General features: G+C 47.2%; 1 protein-coding gene across 1 annotated transcript; it reads right to left on the bottom strand.

The window, feature by feature from the left end:
• Positions 1-2,392: 2,392 nt before the first annotated feature.
• Positions 2,393-6,957, bottom strand: LOC120873045 (cationic amino acid transporter 3-like). The gene is given in 11 exon segments (XM_040253796.1): positions 2,393-2,514; positions 2,682-2,790; positions 3,065-3,231; positions 3,430-3,629; positions 3,820-3,922; positions 4,024-4,163; positions 4,333-4,555; positions 4,727-4,839; positions 5,046-5,229; positions 5,576-5,734; positions 6,579-6,957. Coding segments are annotated over 11 exon segments (1,899 nt in total).
• Between the last annotated feature and the right edge of the window lie 12,849 nt (positions 6,958-19,806).

The raw sequence follows: 19,806 nt of genomic DNA on the forward strand, positions 1-19,806 counted from the left end.
GCAATAGAAAAGTAAAGAAAAATTATCACAATGTTACACTGTGTCTCAATAAAGCTAGAGGGAAACAAAAAAATAATTATTTCTCTTCATCATGATGAAAGGATCCACTTTATCTTTTATTATTCTCTTTTTTTCAAGTCTACTTTGACAGTAATATAGCTACCCTACTTTCTTATGTAACTGTTTGCACAAGGTATCTGTTCTTTCCTTTTACTTCCAGCCTATTCGTGCAACACTGGACTGGAAGAATCACAAGCTGGAATCAAGGTTGCCAGGAGAAATATCAATAACCTCAGATATGCAGAAGACACCACCCTTATGGCAGAAAGTGAAGAGGAACTAAAAAGCCTCTTGATGAAAGTGAAAGTGGAGAGTGAAAAGTTGGCTTAAAGCTCATCATTCAGAAAACTAAGATCATGGCATCTGGTCCCATCACTTCATGGGAAATAGATGGGGAAACAGTGGAAACAGTGTCAGACTTTATTTTGGGGAGGCTCCAAAATCACTGCAGATGGTGACTGCAGCCATGAAATTAAAAGACGCTTACTCCTTGGAAGAAAAGTTATGACCAACCTAGGTAGTATATTCAAAAGCAGAGACATTACTTTGCCGACTAATGTCTGTCTAGTCAAGACTATGGTTTTTCCAGTGGTCATGTATGAATGTGAGAGTTGGACTGTGAAGAAAGCTGAATGCCGAAGAATTGATGCTTTTGAACTATGGTGCTGGAGAAGACTCTCGAGAGTCCCTTGGACTGCAAGGGGATCCAACCAGTCCATCCTAAAGGAGATCAGTCCTGGGTGTTCATTGGAAGGACTGATGCTGAAGCTGAAACTCCAATACTTTGGCCACCTCATGCAAACAGTTGACTCATTGGAAAAGACCCTAATGCTGGGAAGGATTGAAGGCAGGATGAGAAGGGGACGACAGAGGATGAGATGGCTGGATGGCATCACTGACTCGATGGACATGAGTTTGGGTGAACTCTGGGAGTTGGTGATGGACAGGGAGGCCTGGCGTGCTGCGATTCATGGGGTCTCAAAGAGTCGGACACGACTGAGTCGCTGAACTGAACTGAACTAAACTATTTGTACCCTAATATTTAAAGTGTAACACACACAACACATATTAATAATTATCTGAGTTTCCTTCGTATGGGGCAGTCTCTGGGTTCTTGCTGAAAGCAGGCATAAAGAAAATGTGCCATAAGATACGATCAACCTTATGTGAAGGTTTAATATTTTATTTCATCTTCTAGTTGTTGGTTAGATTGTTGTACTGTCTTTGTGAAAATTCACCATGCTGCACACTTAATGAAGCCTGCACTTTTTGTATGCATATTATGCTCTGAGAATTTACATGAAGTTATACAATATTAAAGATATTTTGTCCTCTGCTGGGGCTCTAATTGCATCCCACCTTCACAGTCCATAGAGATTCAGAGTGCCCCTTGAACCAGAAGATCCTCCAGTACATGGAGAGATTCCAAACAGCCTTTATGTCCTGTGGTTAAGATGATTCACCACTAGGAATATTTTCTTTCTTTTCACCATACTTGCTACTGCTGCTGCTAGGTCACTCCAGTCATGTCCGACTGTGAGACCCCATAGACGGCAACCCACCAGGCTCCCCCATTCCTGGGATTCTCCAGGCAAGAACACTGGAGTGGGTTGCCATTTCCTTCTCCAATGCATGAAAGTGAAAAGTGAAAGTGAAGTCACTCAGTCGTGTCCAACTCTTCGAGATCCCATGGACTGCAGCCCACCAAGTTCCTCCGTCCATGGGATTTTCCATACAAGAGTACTGGAGTGGGGTGCCATTACCATGCTTGGTCATTTTTATTAAAAAAAAAATTTTATTGGAGTATAGTTGATTTATAATGTTGTGCTGGTTTCTGCTGTACAGCAAAGTGAATCAGTTATGCATATACATATATCCACATTTTTTAAGATTCTTTTCCATTTAATCCATCACAAAGTATTGACAAGAGTTCCTTGTGTTCTACAGTAGGTTCTTATTAGTTATCTATTTTTGTATGTATATGTACTACTGTATGTATATGTTCATCCCAATCTAGCTTGTCCTTCCACCCCTTCCACCTCTAGTAACCACGAATTAGTTTTCCACATCTGTGACTCTATTTCTATTTTGTAAATAATTTCATTTGTACCATTTCTTTAGGATCTGCATATAAGCAATATCATATCATATTTGTCTTTCTCTGACTGCTTTACTTCACTCAGTATGACAATCTCTAGGTCTATACACATTGCTGCCAATGGCATTATTTCATTGTTTTTAATAGCTGAGTAATATTCAATTGTATATATGTACCACATCTTCTTTACCCATTCCTCTGCTGATGGACATTTAAGTTGCTTCCATGTCTTGGCTATTGTGAATGAGCACTAGGGATATCGTCATCAAGAGTCTGGGAGATGGAAGCTGGTGGCTGTTGATCACAGTTCTACCCTGAGCTGTGTCGGATCCCATATCCAAAGTATATGACAAATCCTAGTAGAGAAATGAGATGATGAGAAGGGAAAGTAGGCGCTCTCCTCACTTACTAATGCCCAGGAGACCTCCTGTTGTGGCTTCTGACAAAGTTTGGGGCAGACATAGCAGAAAGAGGGTTGGGTTCAGTCACTCAATAGTAGTTTTTATCCCAGAAAACCACTTACCAATGGCATTAGCGATGCCAAATTGGGTCCAGGTCCAAGTGTTTATCTTTGTCATCAAGTAGACATTCATAAAGATGCTCACCAGTGGGAGGACAGGCACAGCAGGGACCTGTGGGCAAAGTCAGTCCACACCTGAACCCACCCTGGATGTCTGAAACATGACCCATACCCAACATCGGTGAGAAGACACCAGTCTGATTCCAGCTGTGTGTTCATTGCCTACTCAGATTGAGTATCTAAAACACTTAGCATGGATCAGCAAAAGATCCATTTGTTTTAGAAATTCCCCTTCTTCTCTGGTCCAGAAAAGAATGTTTAGACCTCAAAGCATGCAGACTTCATTCACTCAAGGTAGACACTTTGGGCATGTAAGGTCACCTTACCCTGAACATAAGAGGACTGGGGTCCTGGGGCTGCCTCCAGATGATGACTGTGACCCCAGTGATGAGCAGCAGCAGCAGCACAGCCACTGTTGTGAGCACGGGGTCTCCAGAGAACACCTGGCTGGGCCACTGGGCCAAGATCAGGCTCAGGATGATCATCAGGAGAACTGCAGGGGTTAAGGTGGAGGAGAACAGTTTCAACTCCAGAAGCCAAACAGATCAAGAGCTTGGATCATATCCCTCCCAAAACTGCCCACCTCAGGAAGAGCCATCATATCTCCAAGATTCCTCAACTGATAAAATATATGTTCCCAACCTATCTTGTCAATTTCAAAATACCACCAAAGTGAGATCCAACTGCTCACCAAGCAGGAAGGCACATCCATAGACAATCTGGCCAGATTTCCGGGTGGAGATGGTGCTGGGAGGGAACCACAGGCTCTTTAGAATGTTCAAGGTTCCTGCTTCAGGTTCAGAGTCCAAAGGATTTCCTTCAAGTGTAGGCTCCATCTCAGTTTCTTCCTCTGTTTTCTCATTCTTGACAAAATTTTGACTTGGTTGGTACCTTAATTAAAGGTACAAAGGCAATATTAATAGCAGCTCCTACTCATAGAACATCATGCAGTCTAATTAAAATCTTTCTGGACTTCAGCCCAGCAGGACAATTATAAGGCAGGATGAGGGTAGAAGATAATTACCTCCTCATCAATCCCCATGAGTCTAAAACCCTCAGCCAACATATAGTGAATTCTCACCTGAGGATGAGGACAGAAAATGTCCCGAGGGTATAAGCAAGCAGGACCCCAATTAACATGAGTTCAATGATATCACGGAGGTCAAAGAGTAATGCCATGACCCCTAGAATGAGGGCACGAACAAGGTGGGGAGGGAGTGAAAACCAGTATAAACATCCAAGGTAAGAAATTTGACTGAAGAAGGAGTGGGCTTTGTTTACTTACCTGCAAGAAGTCCAGAAGCCGCTATGGCCATGACAGGGGTGCCTGTACGGGCGTGGATCTGGGCAAGATCCCAGAAAAGGAGCCTGTCATCTGCCATTTCATGGACCAACTGAGACATGAAAAACATGGCACCCAGGAGGCTGGAAGGCAAAATGGGAACATGTATGAGGATGTAGAGAATCAGGACAGAGTGAGGCATCTCTTCCCTGTCTACATGTCATAATGCATCTTGCTCTCTTGTCTCTCAGTGCCAAAGGACAGGATACCTAAGAGTCTGACAGTAGTCAGGGAGAAAACCATGGCACTGACCTGTATAGAAGAGCACACAGGAAGACAACAGCCATGACATATCTGGCCGGGTCCCACCCAACGTGGAGAAAAGCCTGTGGCAAAGGACTGTAATGATGAATCTGGTAGTAGGGCACCATGAGGGTGAGTGCCGCTGAGAAACCAAAATACATCAAAAAGCAGATGAAGACGGAGATCATCATGCTCAAGGGGATGGAACGCTGAGGATTTCGGGCTTCTTTGCCTGCAGGATGGAAGGAAATACTGGATCAGAAAAACATACTGGAATGAAATCAGAAAATCCTCTTTCCTTTTGCACCTCCAAAATCTGGGTTCACCTTCTACCAACTCCTATGCCCAGGGGCAACCCAAACTGTGCCCACACCCCTGATGGGACACTCCATGACCATGTTACCTTTAGTGAGAATGGCTTCAAAACCAAAATATGCGTAGAAACACAGAGCTGCTCCTTGAAGAATCCCATCAAGGCCAAAGGGCACAAACCCTCCAGAACCCAGAGGCCCCAAGCTATGGTGAGAGAAGGAATGAGGAAGAAGGTGGGTGAGGTGAGTTCAGCCACCTCTACTGGATCCTCCCTCATGACCACAAGTCCTGGGTTCCAGGATCCCCATTATCTGGATCCACCAGCCCAGCTCTCTTTAGTCCCCATCATGTTCCCAGCTCTACCCACAGCCCTCACTTCCACCCAAGTGCATTTCTATGGCCAAGAGTACCCTCCAGTCCTATAGAAGTCACTGGATTCAGATGCATTTCTGTAGTCCTCTTCTGTGAGCTGCCAGTTGTGCAGGTCTCCCTTAATGAAGCCAGAGATGATTATGAAGATTGGAACAAAAACATTCATGCTTGTGAACACTTTGATAACCAGGGATGACATACGAGCTCCTGGAACCAGTACTCCTGTGGTAAAGATGGAATATGAAGCATCCAGAATAATCAAATCCATAGACACAGAAAGCAGACTAGTAGTTGCCAAGGGACTGGGTGGCAGAGGGTACCAAGGATGCTACTCAATACCCAACAGTGATTTTTCAAAACCTACAATGTACAGGGCAGCACCCCCCTCCCCCAAGAATGATCCAGCCTGAATTGTCAATGGTGCCAAGGTTAGAAGCAGTGTATGTCATCCTCTCCTGCCACCTTCATTTCTAGTCCTAACCCCGCACATTCTGCCACCCAAGCCTTTCCCTCCCCAGCTCCTGCTCCACACCCCACTCTTCTCATCCTGTCTCTGTCCCCTTCTCACCGATCATCACCAGCACCAGGGCCAGAGCGACAAAGTCTGGGAACGTGGCCAGGAAAGAGGGCATATACAGAGAGAAAGTCCCCTCTAAAGCCTGAGAGATGTGGTTCCCAATCAGGCTGTCAAAGCTGTAGCTCCAGACCCTAGCCACACAGGCAGTGGCTGCATGGAGGAAGAAGAAGGAATATTCATTAACAAAATTAAGTACTCCTCTACCTAGTACCATGGGATAACTTAAAAAAAAAAAAAAAAAGGACCAAGTACTGAATCTCAAAGCATTTCTCTTCTTGGGGTGAGAAGAGCAGGCCCAGATAATTCACAAAATAGGTCAACTACTCAATATGCTGCTGCTGCTTCTGCTGCTGCTAAGTCGCTTCAGTCGTGTCCGACTCTGCGTGACCCCATAGACAGCAGCCCACCAGGCTCCCCCATCCCTGGGATTCTCCAGGCAAGAACACTGGAGTGGGGTGCCATTTCCTTCTCCAATGCATGAAAGTGAAAAAAGAAAGTGAAATCACTCGGTCATGTCCAACTCTTCTTGACCCCATGGACTGCAGCCCACCAGGCTCCTCCGTCCATGGGATTTTCCAGGCAAGAGCACTGGAGTGGAGGAGGAAGTAAATATTATGCGAGGAAAGAACACAAAGAAATAGGAACAGAGGGACTGCGAGATGAGGGTTGAAAATTCAAACACAGGGTAAAGGAAAATCCTACAAAGACAACTGACCAAAGATTTCAATCTGTTGAGGGGATGAGCCTGGGGGATATGCCTCCCTCTTATCCAGGGAACTCGCTACATTTCCCTATCCTCTGGGTTCTTGGTCCATCATTTAAGGCAAACAGGACAGAGCTGAGTAGAATAACATTATGGGGTTTTCTTGCCATTATTACGCACTTCACCTCTGCAGGTTCAATAACTAAGTTCTCATGAAAGAGCGAAGACCCCAATCCTGTCTCTCAGTTTCCAGATCTTAAGCCCACGTTTTCCCACTCCCCATCCTCTTACCAACAAATAAGGACAGAATGAGGTTCCAGCCAGTGATGAAAGCATACAGTTGTCCCATGGTGACGTAGCTGTAGAGATACACAGAACCAGAACGTGGTACCCTGGCCCATAACTCTGCATAGCAGAGCCCACACATCACACAAGACAGGGCGGCCACCAAGAGGGAGATGATGATAGCTGGTCCAGCTATGTATTTGGCCACTGCACCAGCCACGATGTATATGCCAGCTCCCAGGCTTCCGCCCACACCCAAGATGACCAGGTCTAGAATGTTCAAATAAGTTGTGGGACTCTCAGGCTCTTCTATGGGGTCCAACAGCCGCCTTTGGACCAACTTCTGACCAAATTGGTGAACATACTGATACAGCAGCCTCAACATAGTTGAGGAGGCTCAGACCTGGTGAGAAAGAAAGACACAAAGTCATCTAGAATGTCCATCCCTCCCTTGGCCCTGGGAGTCCAATTCCATGAAGCAATGGAGTGATGAGGGGTAGGTGATAAAAGGACACATGGGGCAAGTTCTGCATCTTTGAGTTTTGATTTCTTCAAACATAAATAGGATTTTTTACATGTTTCAGTTATTGGAAAGTTTGCTTGAAGAGAAGTGAAAGGGATCAAAATCCACTTCCCCAAAATGTGCCACTTTGGCTCATGAATTTTCCGCTAAAGGCAATTTGGACACAGAAGACTCAGGAGGAGCTCCTTGCCTCTCCCTTAACTGATTGAAATATTAATAATTCAGATGGGGAAGGTCTATGCTAGGAAGAGAGCTATCACCAGATAAGTTTTCATCTCAGAAAGACTTGTCTGCACATTTGTTCACCAAGCATTTGCTCGTCCCATCTTCCTTGCATTGTCTTCCTTCCCCTCAAAGCCCCAGATCCTTACCCTCTTCTCCTTAGCTCAGAGTAGCCTCTATGAGCCAGAACTGTCTGTCTTGAGCCTCAGGGTTTTCATGGGGCTCCCAAACATAACAAACTAAATCTGTTAATCTGTCTCATGTCAATATAATTATTAGACCAGCCAAAGAATCCGAAAAGTAAAATGGTGGTTTACTGGGGGCTGTGATGAAGGAGGAATTGGGAGTTATCATTAAATACAGACACAGTTTCAGTCTTACAAGATGAAAAGAGTTCTGGAGATTGGTTGCAGAGCAATGTAAATATACCTAATTTTAGTGAACTATATACTGAAAGATGGTTAAGGTGGTCAGTTCTGTTATGTGTATTTTGCCAGTATTTCTAAAATTGCTCCCAATGATAAATAACAGAGCCGACTTCACAGTTGCTGGATATAGAAAACTCAAAAGCGATTTAATATAAATCACCAAACAGGCTTCCCTCATGAATACCGAAATCCACAGATGCTCAAATTCCTTATAGTTGCCCCCTGATCTACAGATGAGGAACCCACAGATATGGAGGGCAGACAGTGTAGTGAAGACTGAAACCAGAGGTCCACATGTCACATTCACTATATAAGGGTAACTATTGGTTGTGTGTGTTAGTTGCTCAGTCGAGTTCGATTCTCTGCAACCCCATGGACTGTAGCCCTCCAAGCTCCTCCATCCATGGAATTCTTCAGGCAAGAATACTAGAGTGAGTTGCCATTCCCTTCTCCAGGGTAGCTTCCCAACCCAGGGATCAAACCCAGGGCTCCCACATTGCAGGCAGTTTCTTTACCATCTGAGCTATAAGGGGAGTCCAATTATTGGTTGTACATGAGTCAAAAATAGTCCTATATCATCAGGATATTGATCCAATCACCCCTCTCCCACCCACACCTCTTCTCACACACACTCATATATCCCAGCTCCTGTTGTCATCTAGAAAATGCGTCTCTCCACCCTCAAGTTAGAGCCGGGCTGATCCCTGCACTCTGGGATTGCAGATGTCTCTTTGGGAGGACGTGAAGTCAGCGCCCAGTCTCCTACAGGAGAGGGTGACCCGAGACTTACTGGATCCTTGGAGCAGAGCCTGGAGACCTGGGTCAGTCAGGGAGGCTGAGGTTAAGCTGTGTGGGGCTGGAGCTGAGATATCTCCAAGAACCGAAGTGGGGAGTCCTGAGCACAGCAGACAGTCCTCACCCTGGGTTGTTGGGGTGGAGATGGAGCTGGGCGGGCGGGCACCATCTGCCGTGTTGCTATCAGCCCTGACTCTTCTGTGGTTACCCTCAGGGAATTGTTCCAAGATGATTTTTGTTGCAGTATAATATTCATAAAATAAAATTTACCATTTTAACCATCTTTAAGTGTCCAGTTCAATTGTGTTAAGTACATTCACATTTTGTCCAACCAAATTCCAGGACTTTTTTTCATCTGGCAAAACTTAAACTCTGCACCCATTCATCAACAATTCCCCCTTTCTCCTTTCCCAGTTCCTGGCAATCATCCTTCTGCTCTCTGTCTCTGTGAAACTGACCACTCCAGGGGAATCATAGAATATTTACTTAACTGGAATCTTAGACTATTTGTTAGTGTTTCCTGTCAGGCTTATATCACTTAGTGAAATATCCACAAGGTTCCTCCATGTTGTAGCATGTGTTAGAATTCCCTTCCTTTGTAATGATAAATAATACTCTATTATTGGCATATATCACATTTGGCTTACCCTGTCTTGGTCAATGGGCATTTGGCTTGCTTTCATGCTTTAGTTACTGTGAATAATGCTGCAGTGAACAGGCATTTACAACTCTCTCTTCCAGAGGGTGCTTTAATTCTTTTGGATATATTCTCATAAGTAGAATTGCTGGGTCATACGGTTCTAAGGTTTTTATATGTACGTGATGGAGAAAATGTTCACATATTGAGGAACGTGGAAGTCATTTTGGCTCATCCTTGGTTCAGCATGAACTGTGTGTGAGCTAAAATAGCTTGTCCAACCCTCGCAGCTCATCTGCTTTAACCACTGAGGTAAAGAGCGTCTGTTTTGAAGATAAGGATGAATAACTCCCTTCTCATGGCCTCCGCACTCCCTGAAAGATAAGGCTCCCTTCCCAGACACCAGGGAGCTGTTGCCTCGCTGTCTCTGCACTAAGTCTGTCTCTTTTGAAACCCTGAAGGAATGCACCCTGTCGTGTTGATGTGTGAGTGTTTGGATGAGGTGTAAGACTGTGCTGGAATCCGTGCTTCAATGGAGCAGTTTCCCAGAGCTACAGGGACACTGTCTCCCTTGCTATAGTCCTCAGTTTGGCTCAGATGAAACTCTTTTCTATTCCTATTACAGACAGTTTATTTCTGTGGACACTTGAATTCATTTGCTGAGAAGTGTGGGCTGTGAGACTCAGGACCCCACTTAACCCTGCTCCCCCCAGTCCTCTTCTGCGACTCTCCCCACAGTCTGCACATGACCTGACACACTCCAGTGTGGGGGACCCCAAGCCTAGCTATGCCTGAATCAAGAGAAGGGGACTTTAAAATCTCTGATGTTAATTCTAGCAATGAAGCATTTTTTTTCATCACTTCTGCTACAGCAACAAAAGCAGCTAACAAGCATCATGCTTGTGTCCAGCCTTGCACAAAGGGATGGAAGAGGATGAAGTGGAATGTGACTTGGTCCTCTTCTTCAAGCAGCTCTGTTTGCTGGGAGAGATCAGTACGGAGGCAGAAGAGAAAGAGGAGGTAAGGGGTGAGGATGACTACTTCACTACACTAGGCACAACCATGTCCCCAGCAAATGTATCCTGAATTACATGACACATGGACATTTAATAAATGAAGCTTATTCATTGCCTATTGGAACTTCAAACTTACCTTGCCCCCCCTGCATTTTACTTGGATACCCTAAACTGGTTGCCACAGTAGATCAATGATAAGGGGAGCAAAAACTTACTCTGACTCAGGACCTCCCTGGCAGTCCTGTGGTTAAAACTGTATGCTTCCACTGCAGGAGGCATGGGTTAAATATATATATATATATAAATTTTAACTTTATACAGACCTCCTAAATCAATCAGATGCAATTTTCTTTATTTTTTAACAGTAGAATCTTCTTTTTAAATTTTTATTTATTTATTTATTTTTGAGGGCAGTGGGGTCTCGTTGCTGCACACGGGCTTTCTCTAGTTGCGACAAGCAAGAGCTAAGTCCTGTCCAACGCTTTGCACCCCCGTGGACTGTAGCACACCAGGGCTTCTGTCCATGGGATTTCCAGGCAAGAATACTGGAACGAGTTGCCATTTCCTCCTCCAGGGGATCTTCCCAACTCAGGGATGGAACCCAGGTCTTCTGCATTGGCAGGCAGGTTCTTTACCACTGAGTCACCAGGAAAGACCTTTTGGGAGGGGGGTTGTGACTATAGGGACACAAGGTGCTGTTCCTACTCTGCATCTCGATCTGGGGGCTGGTTGCAACTGTATGCTCTATTTGAGAAAACGCAGCAATGCAAAAAATACGGTAATGAGACATGCACTTCTGAAACAGTATATGACATTACCATTCATAAACATAAGCAAACAGATGAATAAATGGCTGTGAAATGCAAAACCCCAGTCCTCTATGTTATTTTTTCTGATTCCAATCTATATGAACTCACTCAGTAGACAATAAAAGCCCTTCAAGTAAGAGGTCTCACCCCTCAATGGATTAACAAAGTATTTAATCAGTAAATAACAGGTTTGGGGACGTCCTTAGTGGTCCAGTGGCTAAGACCCCTGCCCCCAATGCAGGGGGTCTGGGTTCAATCCCTAGATAGGGAACTAGACTTCACAGGCCTGCAGCAACAGACACGGCAGTCAAATAACTAAGTAAGTAACAGGGTTTGTGGGAGGCAAGAGGAAAAAGTTTCTTATAGTTGTATTTATTTATTTGGCTGTCATGGGTCTCTGCTTCTGCATGCAGGCTTTCTCTAGTTGTGGAGAGCAGGTGCTACTCTTTGTTGCATGTCCAGGCTTTTCAGTGTGGTGGCTTCTTTTATTGCCAAGCATGGGCTCTAGGGTACTCAGGTTCAGTGGTTGTGGGACAAGGGCTTAGCTGCTCCCAGCATGTGGGTTCTTCTCGGACCAGGGATAGAACCTGCCTCTCTTGCATTGGCAGGTGGATGCTTATTCACTGGGTCACCAGGGAAGTCCTGGGAAATTCTGATGAACTATTTCTTCCACTACATACAGATAATAGCGAGCATCCCGGAGGGCGTTTATGACCAGCCGATCCCTGTTGTAACTTTTCCTTCATTTCCTCTTCACGACTCCCCCGTGGGGTGGGTACTCTTCCCATTCCTGCATTACTGAGGAGACCCCAAAGAGGCTAAGCCCTAGAGAGCCAGAACCAAACCAGGAGCGCGGGCCACACACGGAACCAGCAGAGCGGACCCCCCGGGCGGGGCCGGGGTGGGGGCGGTTCGTGCTCCTGGGGGTCACTAGCTCCTCTTTTTCACGGTGCTCCTTGTCACTTAGGCGCTGACCCTTCCAGAAAACTTGTTCATCATCACCTTGACCCTGGCCGACCGCCGCCGGGCCATCCGCCAGGAACTCCTTCCTGCGGCCCTCTTCGCTGCTGGAGGTGGGCTTCCCCTCAGCCGCGACCCCGCAATGCCAGCCCACCTTCTCACGGGACGCGGGACTGTCCCCCGAGCCGGATGCTTCGCCCAGATGGGGCTCGACTTCACCCTGGGCCGCGCGGAGGCCCTGCTGCGGCGGGGGTGTCCGCGGATCGCTGCCTGGCCCCGCCACCCGGGTGGTACCCAGCGCCCCGCGCGCGTGCGCGTCTGCCCTGTCCTCAGACCCGGCGGCTGGGCGGGCGGCCTCCTCTTCCTCACTGGGCCCCTCACCTGGATGTCCTCTCCCCGTCTGTGGCCCCAGCATCCTGGGACCACTCCCTCTGCAACAGCACGCCCTTGCTGGAGCGGGCGTGCGCGGACACCCGGCCCCGGCCGCTGGCGTCCTTCCTGGTGGCCGTGTGCACCCTGGCAGGCCCCGCGGCAGGGCCCGGCCTGTCCTACGGCTCTGCATCTTTGGCACAGGCCTGCACCTGCCTGCCTCGATGGGCCGCCTTCTCCACCCACTCGTCCCAAGTCCTGGTGGTCTCCCCCCCCTCCCGAGCTGCTCAGCCTCCCCCGCCCGACTCCTTCTCTGTGTACCTGAGCCCCAGGCAGACCACGTGGCTTGGGCTATAAAAAGGAGGGACTTTCTGCCACGCGATCATGTCGACCCTGGTGAACCCCGTCATCTGCTGCCTGAGGAATGAGCTGGTCCAGAAAGTGAGCAGGAATTTGCTGATCAAGGAGGCTGAGGTTTTCTCCCAAGAAACTCAGAGCCTAAGGCTTCCAGAGGGGCTGCTCGGTATTTAATCCATTTCTTTTCTTTTTTTTTTTTTTCAGTGAAAGCCTTGGAGAAAAAGTTTGCTAGTGGGAAAGCTGATGGTGGTTATTTCTGCATTCTAGTAGAATAGAAGATGAAATGGATTGCTCCTCTGATCAGAAAGCACAGTTATTTGGCAGTAACCATGGAGACTTGACATGAGTTTGAGTAAGCTGCAGGAGTTGGTGATGGACAGGGAAGCCTGGCGTGCTGCAGTCCATGGGGTCTCAAAGATTTGGCCACGATTGAACCACTGAACTGAACTGATGGAGACTGCTAGTCATTTTGCTTATCCAGTCTCCAGGTTAGTAACAGAAGACTTTGAATTTTATCCGGACACATAATGTCCAGTTAGGGACAACATTTCCCATCCTTCCTGCAGCTCCTTTGCTCTCATGACTGAGTCTTAGAGGATGGGGTGTACGTGGAATGATCTGTGTGTTTCATGGACTGTAATTTCATAAGAAAATTGCCTTCTCTCCATTTTTTCCCCCTCCCATCTTCCTGCTGCCTGGGGAATGTGACCTCTGTGGAAGGACAAGAGGTGGAAGCAACTGTTGAGAGCAGAGACCCCATCGAGCTTCCCAGATGGCTCGATGGTAAAGAATCCAGCTGCCAAAGCAGGAGACATGGGTTCGATCCCTAGGTCGGGAAGATGCCATGGAGGAGAAAATGGCTACCCCCTCCAGTATTCTTACCTGGGAAATCCCACGTACAGAGGAGCCTGGTGGGCCATAGCCCAGAGGATTGCAGAGTCGGAAACAATTTAGCCACCGAACACCACACACCGCATCACTCTAGGTCCCTGGATGAGCTTGCGGAACAGCGCCGCCTGCTGGCCTTGCATCAACCGCAGACCTCCTCTGTAAGAGAAAGGGAAAGTCTATCTTATCTCAGCACTAGGATTCTTGGTTACACCAGCTTACTATAAACTTCCCTGGTAATATAGCTATAAAAGAAAATTCTCAGAGTAAAACCTGGGCTGGAGAAGCCAAGATAAAGGGACAGAACCTGGGATTCCCCGGCCGTCCGGTGATTAGGACTCTGCTTTCACCGCTGGTGGGTGCAGGTTCAACCCCTGGGCAGGGGACTAAGATCCCACAGGCTGCACAGCCAAGGGGGAAAAAAAAGAAAGGAAAGAAGAAAAAGGTGGGAGAGAGAACTGCTGTGGAAGTAAAAAAAGGTGTGCACTCTGGGGTGGAGAGGGTGTTCCAGTACAAATCAGTCTGGGCTCCAGGGACCACACTTGTTCAGGAATCCAGAAACCAGAGAGGAGGTGAGAGTTCTCCATTGCCTCCCTCCCTATCCCCTCTCAGGTATCACCTGTTTCCTCTGCAATAAACTTAGCTTTGTCAGCCTTACAGGTCTGTTCCTGGTGGTCGTAGGCTAATTGGGCAAGAGCAATACATATCAGTAGCTGCAAAGCACTCTGTGTGCCCTGAAGGATAAGTCTGAGATCCTAGGAGAGCTTCTAAAGAGAGACATGAGCTGGTCTGTGATATTAAGAACCTGACAAATTTTCTTTAAGTACCACCCATTTTTGCTCTATGTTAATTTTTCAAATACATTTTATTTTAAAGTTTATTTTTGGCTGTGCTGGGTCTTCATTGCTTTGGGGGCTACTCTCTAGTTGTGGTACGCGGGCTTCTCACTGCAGTAGCTTCTCTTGTCGCAGAGCACGGGCTCTAGGGAGTGCGAGCTTCAAAAGCAATGACCTGTGGGCTCAGTAGTTGCAACTCCCGGGCTCTCAAACACAGACTCAGTAGCTGTGGCCCACGGGCTTATGTACTTCTCCACATGTGGGCTCTTTCCAGACCGGAGATTGAACCCCTGTCTCCAACACGGGCAGGCAGATTTCTTACCACTGAGCCACTAGGGAAGCCCCCTCAGTGTTCATTTTCAATATCATCAGCAGGCAGTGGCCCCAGGCAAGAAGAGTGGGAACCTCTGGGGCAATGATCTGTTAATATCTGACTGTTCCTCAAACCCAGTGGGGGAGGGACCAGTCAGGCTGGGAGCTTCCTGCTGGGGTCTGTGGTCAGAGAGTGAGGACAGGGCTGAGGAAGTTGCACAACCTCGCGGGGCACAGGGGGCGTGACGGGGACCTGTCCACAGCGGGGCCCTGAGCAGCGGGGGCGCCGACACTGTGACAGCTTTGGGGGGCCGTGTGATGGTCTGCAGGTCACGTCACTATTTGGCTTCTTTCAAACTGGAGCAGCAGTCTGCTGGGTTGATAAGTGCCCTTCCAGCTGCTAAACATTTAAAAGCTTGAACTTTGGAGCCAGACTGACTTAAATTTGGAGGTCATCTATCTTCTATCCCTGCTGTACAGGTCACACTCTCTGGGCCTTCCTCGGAGTCTCAGTTTCCCCATCTGTAAGCTGGGAGTGATGGTTTCTCTTTTTGGTCAGTTGGTTATGAGCTGGGGATGCTGGTGGTGATGAGCATGTTTGGGGGGCGGGTAGAGCTTGATGTTTTCTTTATGTGACAACAAGGGGGTGACAGAGGATGATATGGCTAGATGGCATCATTGACTCAATGGACATGAGTTTGAGTAAACTCCGGGAGACAGTGAAGGACAGGGAAGCCTGCCTTGCCACAGTCCATGGGCTCAAAAAGAGTCAGATGTGACTTAGCAACTGAACAAAAAGGGTGTATGTAAGCCACCACTGTGATAGCCCATGGAACAGCCTGTAGTCTCATTCAGTTGCTAAGAACTCAGCATTTTGTCACATCTCATATAAAAGCAAGTCCAGCTTACAACGCATTAGTGAGTAACATAGATTATACCGATGATGGAGCTGAATGGGGGCAGAGAGAGTTTTCATCATACCGCATAGAGTAAGACAATTAAAAATTCCCTTCAATCATTGGGACTTACCTGGTGGTCCAGTGTTTAAGAATCTGCCTTACAATGCAGGGGACATGTGTTCAATCCCTGGGAATTGAAGATTCCACATGCTGAGGAGCAACTAAACCCTCACGCCAAAAATAGCCTGAGTACCACAGCTAGTGAGTCCATACATCACAATGAAACGAAGATCCTAAGTGCCCCAACTAAGACCCAACACAGCCAAATTAAAAAACAAAAACAAAAACTTCTTAAAGAAAAAGCAAGGCTATGTCTAAAAAAACTAGGATATGTCTCCTCTACATGAGGGAATTTAGATTTACAGTCAACATGAAAATCATGTCTCAGACTTCTGCCAGAGATTCTTCAGCATATTTTATCCAGTTTATGCTCAGAAGCTCAGTCCTGTCTGACTCTGCAAACCTGTGGACTGTCACTCACCAGGCTCCTCTGCCCGTGGGCTTCTCCAGGCAAGAATACTCGAGTGGGTTGCCATTTCCTCCTCCAGGGGATCTTCCTGACCCTGGGATCAAACCTGTGTTTTCAGCATTGTCAGGCAGATTCCTTATTGCTGAGCCACCTGGGAAGCCCCCAAATTTCTTAACCTCCTTACATTTCTTTCCACTTATTAACACACTAGAATATTTGTAAATAAAGATATGGCATTGCTGAGACTTCCCTGGAGGTTCAAAGGTTAAGACTGAGCTGCTTGGAACACAGGTTCCATGCCTGGGCAGGGAACTAAAATCTCACATGCCAAAAAAGAGAGAGAGAGACAGAGATGTCATTGTCTACAATCAGAAAATCACATCTTCTTGGTGAGAGGGAAAAGTCTCAAGAAGCATTTTGTGTGTTGCCTGAATTGGCTTAAAAGAAAACTGTCCCTCCTTATGTATAGAAGCACAAGTTGAAGTCATGCACTGGAACAGCTCCTTTCCTGTGTTTCCAGAAACAATGCTGAGCCCCAGAAGGCCCCCAAATTGCCAAGTCTCCTCCTTCCCATGAGAAAGAAGTGTTTTCTTGAAAGAGTATTGGGAAACAGGTTAGCGATTCAGCTTCCCTCCCCTCTGAATTCCTAGAACCATGTTTTGCCCTCTGGGAAAGGAGGGCAAGAGGTAAGGTAATGAGAGCATCATTGGGGAAGCCCAGGTCTAACCCTTAGAGGGTGCAGGCTAGCACCACCTTCTCTCTCACCCCCTGCCTGAGAACTCGTGTGACTCACTCCTGAATTGAATGCATTCCCTGTCCCGGGTCAGAGCCTGCACCAGGCCCCAGGCTGCCTCCTTTGGCCCATTGTCCATTATCACCCTGAGATATCTTCCCTGGTGCAGGTCTGACTCCATCCCTCCCATACTCAAAACCATTCCATATCATACGAAGGAATATTGTTGCTGTTTAGTCAACAACTCATATCCGACTCCTTTGCAACCCCATGGACCGCAGTGCACCAGGCTCCTCTGTCCATGGGATTTTTCACCACTGAGTCCCCAGGGAAGTCCCACTAAAGAATATTATTCAGCCATAAAAAGGAATGAAGTGTTAGTTGCTCAGTCATGTCCAACTCTTTGCAATCCCATGGACTGTAGCCCACCAGGCTCCTCTCTCCATGGGATTCTCGAGGCAGGAATACTGGAGTGAGTCGGCATTTCCTGCTCCAAGGGATCTTCCTGACCCAGGGATCAGAAAGTAAGTAAGTAAGTAAAGTCACTCCGTCGTGTCCGACTCTTTGTGACCCCGTGGACTGCAGCCCACCAGGCTCCTCAGTCCATGGGATTCAAGGTCTTCCACATTGTGAGCAGATTCTTTGCCATCTGAGCCACCAGGGAAGCCCCTCCCCCAAAAAAGGAATGAAGTACTGATATATACTATTACATGCTGAACCTTGAAAAGTGAAGTGAGTGAAAGTGAAGTCCCTCAGTCGTGTCCGACTCTTTGCGACCCATGGACTGTAGCCCACCAAGCTCTTCCGTTCATGGGATTCTCCAGGCAAGAATACTGGAGTGGGTTGCCACTTCCTTCTCCAGAACCTTGAAAACAAATATATAATATTGCCCATGTGTGGAATTTAGGAAAATGGTACAGATGAACTTATTTGCAAAGCAGAAACAGATGTAGAGAACAAATGTACTAATACCAAGGGGAAAGTAGGGATGAACTGGGAAATTGGGACTGACATACATGCACAATAGAGAACAGTGAGAACCTACTGTACAGCACGGGGCACTCCGCTCAGTGCTCCGCGGTGATCTACACAGGAAGGGGACCCAAGAAAGAGTGGATCTGTGTACACGTATGGCTGATTCATTTTGCTGTGTAGCAAAAGCTAACACAACCCTGTAAAGAAGCTATACTCCAATAAAATTAATAAAAAGAAAGAAAGAAATGTAGACCCTCACACCCACTAAAATAGAATTTTTATTTCAATAAGGTCTCCTGGTGATGTACATTAGGGCTTGAGAATCCCTGCCTGGAGACGATTTTGCAATCGTACCCAGAAATGTTCACTAACCCCAGCTGCATTCCTTAACCGCTAAAAAAATTTTTTGAAGCATTGTTGATTTACAGTATTGTGTTAATTTCAGGTATACAGCAATGTGATTCAGTCATATAATATATATATGTACATTATTCTATTTCACTATAGTTTATTACATGAAAAGCCATATTGTTTGTATATGAATACAGCTCTATTCTGAGTCCAGAAAACTTGACTGGCCCTCACGAATCCCTCCCCTTTCCGCTAAGCACAGGGGTCCTGTCTTTCTTTCTAGAAGCACCGGCAGTTGAAGAGGCAGACTTCCAGTGTGGATGGTGGCTGAGGAAAGAGGGAAGTGAGAACAGGACGATTAAAGCATGTCTCACGTAAGCGTCAGAGCCAAACACCTCATCTCTGAAATTCCCAGTTTGCATAGACTATGGCAGGACTTGCGCTGTGTCCTACTTCTTCATTTCCTCACCAAGCCTGTAAAAGTTTAGGGTGAAGCTTAGAAAGCGCTTCCAGGCTCTCACTTGACCAGAAAAGGCGCAGGGCAAGGGGTGGGGGGAGAGGAATGTGAAGACCGCAGAGGGTATCCACATTGCACCACTGTCCCTAGAAAGACCTAGAAACCAAAGCATTTCCCCCAAACCCCTTCTTCACCTCGTTGCTGTGTTCAAAACCATTCACTGGCTCCCTGGACATCCTTGGTGGAACAGTGGACAAGGGGCTTCCCAGGTGGCTCTAGTGGTAAAGAACCTGCCTTCTGATGCTGGAGATACAAGAGACGTGGGTTCGATCCCCTGGGTTGGGATGATTCCTTGGAAGAGGGCATGGTAAACCCCTCCAGCATTCTTGCCTGGAGAATCCCACGGACAGAGGAGTCTGATGGGCTACAGTCCACGGGGTCGCAAAGACGTGACTGAAGTGACTTAGCATGCAGGCATACCCAGTGGATAGGAACCTGCCTGCCAGTGCAGGGGACATGGGTTTGATCCCTGGTCAGAGAAGGTTCCTTGTACCATGGAACAGCTAAGCCCGCGTGCCACAACTACTGACCATCTCCCTAGAGCCTCTGCTCCACAACGAGAAGCCACCACAATGAGAAGCCCAAGAACCGCAAGGAAGAATAGTCCCCACTCGCCACAACTAGAGAAAAGCCACATAGAGCAATGAAAAATCAGCACAGCCAAAAATAAATAAATAAATCTTCAAGGAAAAAAAGAATATCCAATTATAAGATCCCTCCTTTCTCCCCATCCAACCTAAATCTTTCCCAGCATAAATACCTGATAGCTATTTGAGCTACATCCTTCTCCAGACTGTATCTTCTTGGGGGTGGGGGGTGCACTGCGTGGGGTCTTAATTATGGCAGGCTGGCTCCAGAGTCTGTGGGCTTAGTTCCCCCAGCAGGGATCATACCCACACCCCCTGCCCCGGAAGAGGGATTCCGAACCCCAGGATCACCAGGGAAGTCCTGACTATACCCTTTTCATTCATCCGAGGGCAGCTTCCTGGTCCGAAGGAGATGAGATCTCTCTCTGCCCTTGTTTAGCTGTGTGATGGTGGAGAATCCATGTACCCCTCTAAGCTTCTGTCTCCCTCAT

Source organism: Oryx dammah, unplaced genomic scaffold (genome assembly GCF_014754425.2).
Source record: "Oryx dammah isolate SB20612 unplaced genomic scaffold, SCBI_Odam_1.1 HiC_scaffold_13, whole genome shotgun sequence".
Lineage (NCBI taxonomy): Eukaryota > Metazoa > Chordata > Mammalia > Artiodactyla > Bovidae > Oryx > Oryx dammah.